The sequence below is a fragment of the Oncorhynchus nerka genome, linkage group LG25 (genome assembly GCF_034236695.1).
Source record: "Oncorhynchus nerka isolate Pitt River linkage group LG25, Oner_Uvic_2.0, whole genome shotgun sequence".
In the NCBI taxonomy this organism is placed as follows: domain Eukaryota; kingdom Metazoa; phylum Chordata; class Actinopteri; order Salmoniformes; family Salmonidae; genus Oncorhynchus; species Oncorhynchus nerka.
In genome coordinates this window covers 26,899,553-26,905,552 of record NC_088420.1, presented here as the reverse complement: position 1 = coordinate 26,905,552, position 6,000 = coordinate 26,899,553, and the positions used below count along the sequence as shown (strand labels likewise).

The window sequence follows — 6,000 nt, the reverse complement described above, 5'->3', positions numbered from 1 at the left end:
AAGAGAAGAGAGCACACATACTGTAGATTGTGAATGATTACTGCCTGGAGGACCAGGACAATCAGGAGGGGGTACTAGCCCATTACAGACATGCTATAAATGTCTCAGAGTCTTTGAGTTAGTTAGCCAGCTATAAAAGATCTTAGTTTGTCTGTTTTTTTCCCTCTGTTGTTTAGTTCCGTCTAAGATGTGGACTTGGTCATGGAGAAGCAGTGGGATGCAGTAGACTGTCTGATTCCTTTACTGTACCGTACTACAGCTCCAGCCCAGGCTATCCTATGGAAGATTCTGCTTCTCAGAACAGTACTGGACAACACCTGGAAAGCTTCTGCTTGCTCACAACTAAGAGGAAATTGGCAAAGCCAGTAAAAGACAACCTTTCCTCATTGGGATGACATTTTAAAATGTTTTTATTTTCTTTTGTTTTTTTATTCAAAAAAAATGTATACAAATCTAAAACATACTTGACCATGCATTTTAGAATATATTTTTTTTCTTACTTTATAAAACAAGGCAGTTGGCGTTTTTTCAGACGTCTTGCAAATAGCTAAACATGTTGATGATTTTTTTCTGTCTTGGGAAATCGTTGTTTTGAAAGCAGCAGTTTGAAACGTAACAGTCTCTGAACTTGTACTTGGGCACACCCGTCTCTCACTGTACGGGGAGCCAGTGGCTCCAGACCAGGTGTGTGGGGTGAGGTTTGGGTAGAAACCTTTAGTCATTATACTGTAATGAGAAAGAGAAAGAGAGAGAGACTCTGTTGGGGCCAAAGGGGCAGTTAGATGACAACTGACAGAATGTCATGCCCTTATAGTCCTCATATGGAGTTCAACCTGTACATTAAAGACCAGAGAGATACTGATGAAGTTGGTTGGAATGTCAATATTTTATACAAATCTAGCGTGTAATAACTCCACTGGACAGACGTGCATGAGTATTGTACCTGTTGTGTACATGGAATTGTACAGTGTGTGTGTGTGTTTGAGAGTTCTTTCCTTTAGATCATGATCAATGATCATGATCAAGATTCCTTTTGTTGTAGACTATAGAGAGAATCTTTAACATTAGAGACTTTTGTTGTAGACTACAGAGAGAATCTTTTACATTAGAGACTTTTGTTGTAGACTACAGAGAGAATCTTTTACATTAGAGACTTTTGTTGTAGACTATAGAGAGAATCTTTAACATTAGAGACTTTTGTTGTAGACTATAGAGAGAATCTTTTACATTAGAGACTTTTGTTGTAGACTACAGAGAGAATCTTTTACATTAGAGACTTTTGTTGTAGACTATAGAGAGAATCTTTTACATTAGAGACTTTTGTTGTAGACTATAGAGAGAATCTTTTACATTAGAGACTTTTGTTGTCGACTATAGAGAGAATCTTTTACATTAGAGACCTGGATGAAGTCCTTTCAGACAGAAGTATTCCTACTCCGTTTGCGGACGGATTAGGCTTGATAAAGAGTAGTTCCTAGCGCATGTTTCAATCTTGGTAACCCAAGTTTCTAAATTTACAAACGGTTTACTAACATAGATAGGTATGGTGTTATAGTTGTTAGAGGCAAATTTGTATTGGTCATCCTGGTTTTTCAGATTGTAAACATGTCCTGTTGCTGACCAGATTCTGTAGTTGCAAAAGTTGTTTTGCAGCCCTATTTTTATTTAATCATATTTTCATGAAAGAAAGAAACAAAATGAAGTCTTGGTGGAAATGGTTGGTTGTTAGGATTTGGGGAGCACGGTGGGGTATAAAATAAAAGGAGAGTTACATGAAACAAGGAAAAGAGGGTAACAAGATATGTGTGATGTCATGAGTGGACTACCGGGAAGGGGAAGGATGGGTGGTGAGAGGCTGAACTTATAATCGTGAAGGGGAACAACGTGCCAGAAGGGTGATATGTGCAGGGGTAGAGGATGGGGTGGGTTCGGAGGGCACTGGGTAGGACAGGGGACAGGGGACAGGGGACAGGGGGCCGTTTCCCATCCCTTTGAACCTTGTATTACTGGGTGGACAACACCTGTGTTCAAATACTACTTGAAATCTTTCAAATACTTTCAGCATTTGCTTGGGCCTGCCTCGACTGGCAGGTAGGCATGGTTTTGCACTTTTGGGACTTTTCTATTGTTTCCACTGCAACAGGTAAGCTCAATCAAGCACAGATACAGTATTTAAAAATATTATTAAATAGTATTTGAACCCAGGTCAGGTGGACACAGTCACAACCAGAGTAGATACATTATCTTCTGCCTCATTTGACCCACTTCACCATCATACAGGCAGTGCCACCACTCATCTGAGTCTACCACCAGAAACAAACTCAATCAAAAGAACATCAGCAATATCAACAGAGAGAAAAGGCAATTAAGGAATACAAAATAATATATATTAACATGTCATATGTGAGCAAATTAATTATTTTAATTATACTTTTTTAAACTATGATTTAAGAAGAAGAACAGGTAATTTCAGGGAGAGAAATCCAAAATGTTTTGCAGATGTTTTGCAGATAACTGCTTATCTGAAATCTGGGCATTGGGAACCATCTGTATCCCCATATTGTTTATCCTCTTACTATATTCTTTACAGAAGTGTCAAATGGTCAAGGTCTGGTTACTGATAGTCATGATAATACTCATAATAATGTATAATCATAAAAGGAATCAATAGGCAATACATGTTTAAATAAAAAAGTGGATAAACAAAATTGCGACTCCAATGTTGAGCAAAATCACCATGACGACCAGAATTGAGCTGGAGCTCTGTGGAGGAAGGAGGGAGAGAATAGAACATGTTCATTCAGACTTTCACTAACGTAAGCACACGCACACACACACACATACACACACACACACACACACACACACACACACACACACACACACACACACACACACACACACACACACACACACACACACACACACACACACACACACACACACACACACACACACACACACACACAGCTCTGCCTTAACACACAAGCAAATACACAGCTAATGTGTACTTTCTTTGATTTTGGTATTTACTCTGTATAATTAGGTTCATTTGAGAGATACAATATTTTCAAGTGAGTCTCTGTGTCATTGAGAGCCAGCATGTCTAAACAGCAGACTGTTAGTGAAATCTAACTGATGGGCTTATGTACTGTAACACTGTCATGGAAAATGTGCAGGACTGGATCTATTGTACAAGGTAGAGAGCATCACAAATGACCGATGTAATTATCAAAGCAATTGAGTCCATAGTATGATATCTAAAATATTTAGAATAAAGATACATCTTTACACTGTAATTCACATAATCATTGGTAGCCTACAGCAGCTATGTTTACTCCACACCATGTTACTGAATGATTAACCCTAAGGATGTATTGTGTATAATTCATCACATATTTTACGTGGTGCACTCTCCATGCCAAACATGTTGTGTAGATGGCTCAGGTCACTGATCCCATTTGTTTGTGAGATACGTGGATGTACATTTTCCTAGGCTGTTAAAATATATCATAGTGGGATCTTTGTCCAAGAGTGTATTACAATGTGATCACTTGCAGAATCTACGTCTGTGTCTCATGTCTTACACAAGTTCGCTGCATTACTTGCCTCACTGCGGTTGCAAACACCCCCCCCAGTCACCATCACACGCCCACTTATTGGCTACCGCTGAAGCAAGGCATAACCTGTTCCCTAGCAACAGAGCGTGGGGCAGCCAATGCGGGGCTGCTTTGTGGAAGGAGCTACTTTGCCAATCTGCTGTTACTAAGGTGCTGGGAGTACAGTGGGAGATAGCTAGCTGAGGCTGTGGTGCGGTGGAGGGGACTGTGGGAGGTTAGAAGCCCAACCAAGGTGTCTGTGTTGTGTAGAGCACCTGCCTATCAGGAGACTACAGCAGGGCCTGGGATGCTCCCACTTGCTACCTTACACATAAGAGTTCATTCTGTTATTTTGTCTGTATACAGTAAAGTTGTATCTGAGAGCTGTGTGAGTGCAGTTGACATGTACATGGAAGTGATTACCCATGCATGTGTATTTTTCTGCATGTGTGCACACAATAAATAAATTACATGACTAAATGTGACTATGAATGTGTGGTTGAGAGGAGGACTCCTTACCGAGTTTGCTTTGAGCTGGGTCAGTTTCTTGTCATCGTCGTGTTCTAGTGCAATGGGTGAGGATTTCTGTGGGGGGGAGAGGGTGAGATCCCTGCGCAGAGGCCTAGCCTCCAGCTTGTCCTCCTTGCGCAGACTGTCTATCTTTTGCATTGAGTCTGGGGCCGGTCCCTCCTTGCCCTCTTTACCCTCCCGCGCCCCTGAAGGCCGTGCCGCCTCCATGTCTCGGCCCTCCCTGGCCTCCCGGCTCTTACTAGGCCGCTGTCTCTGCAGCGTGTGGGAGTGGGCTTCGCCCCCGTGACCATGGCCCTCCTCTCCCAGCCCATAGGGCTTCTGGGAGTTGGAGTCCATCGGCTGCAGTGGCCTCATCTCCATCTCGTAGTTGCTCAGCTTCTCCTCATCCTGCTCCAGCAGTCGTGTGTCACTGCTGTGCGTCCGCTGGGACCTCCACGATGCTGATGGGCAGTCCGACCACCGGTCCCTGGAGGCCTTGTGATTGGACGAACCATGCTCTCGAGACTTGTGATTGGAGGAGGCGTGCTTGTGGCCGTGGCCATTTGTGCGCCCGCTGCCCCTGGCTTCCTCTTGGACAGAGGGGGTGGTAGAGAGATTTCTGCCCCAGCTGCCCCCCCTGCTGCCCCCTTTATAAGAGTGCTTGTCCTTGTCCTCGCTCCAGCTGTTGGCCCTAAGGTACTCCCCCCCTCCGCGCCCCTCCATCAGCACCTGGATCTCCTGCCCACTACTGCCCCCTCCCCCACCGCCACCACACCCAGCATCGTCCACAGCACTCTGCCGCAGGAAGCGAGCGTTCTTGGTGCAGTGTGGTTTGGTGGTGGTAGGGCTGCAGGGGGGCGAGGAGGGGTGGCTGGCCTCAGGGCTAAGGTCAGGGGTCAAGTTTGGGGGTGTAGTGCCCTTCATGTAGAGTTCAGGACTGTCTGGCCCTGTGCCACTGGAGACCACCTCAATGTCGTTCTCACTGGAGTTCTGATGTTTTGGCCTTTGGACCTCTACTCCTGACCAACAGCACAGAGACACAGAGAGAGAGACACAGACAGAGACACAGAGAGAGAGACACACAGACAGAGACACACAGACAGAGACACAGAGAGAGAGACACAGAGAGAGAGACACACACAGACAGAGACACGAGAGAGAGACAGACAGAAAGAGAGACACAGACAGAAAGAGAAACACAGGCAGAAAGAGAAACACAGACAGAGAGACAGAGAGTCAGGACAGCATGACACACAATGTTGGAATAGTCCCATTTCAAAGTGAATGATTTAGAGTTATTACGTTGGGATGGTCTCTTTTCAAAGTGAATGATTTAGAGTTATTACGTTGGGATGGTCTCTTTTCAAAGTGAATGATTTAGAGTTATTACGTTGGGACAGTCCCTTTTCAAAGTGAATGATTTAGAGTTATTACGTTGGAATGGTCCCATTTCAAAGCGAATGATTTAGAGTTATTACGTTGGAATGGTCCCATTTCAAAGTGAATGATTTAGAGTTATTACATTAGGATAGTCCCTTTTGAAAGTGAATGATTTAGAGGTATTACGTTGGAATGGTCCCATTTCAAAGTGAATGATTTAGAGTTATTACGTTGGAATGGTCCCATTTCAAAGTGAATGATTTAGAGTTATTACGTTGGGATGGTCTCTTTTCAAAGTGAATGATTTAGAGGTATTACATTGGAATGGTCCCATTTCAAAGTGAATGATTTAGAGTTATTACGTTGGGATGGTCCCTTTTCAAAGTGAATGATTTAGAGTTATAGGTTGGGATAGTCCCTTTTCAAAGTGAATGATTTAGAGTTATTACGTTGGAATGGTCCCATTTCAAAGTGAATGATTTAGAGTTATTATGTTGGGATGGTCTCTTTT

The 6,000-nt window shown here is 43.4% G+C and overlaps 1 protein-coding gene across 1 annotated transcript in view; it reads right to left on the bottom strand.

Annotated features, from left to right (window-relative positions):
- Nucleotides 1–392: 392 nt before the first annotated feature.
- The window catches only part of LOC115109285 (junctophilin-3-like), a 28,927-nt gene continuing 23,319 nt past the window's right edge, over nt 393–6,000 (bottom strand). The window contains exons 4-5 of the mRNA XM_029634034.2: nt 4,119–5,122; nt 393–2,763 (exon numbers count right to left, since the gene is read on the bottom strand). Of these exons, the coding sequence (XP_029489894.1) occupies nt 2,683–2,763; nt 4,119–5,122 (1,085 nt within the window). The 3' untranslated portion in view covers nt 393–2,682. The remainder of the gene's footprint in view (nt 2,764–4,118; nt 5,123–6,000) is intronic.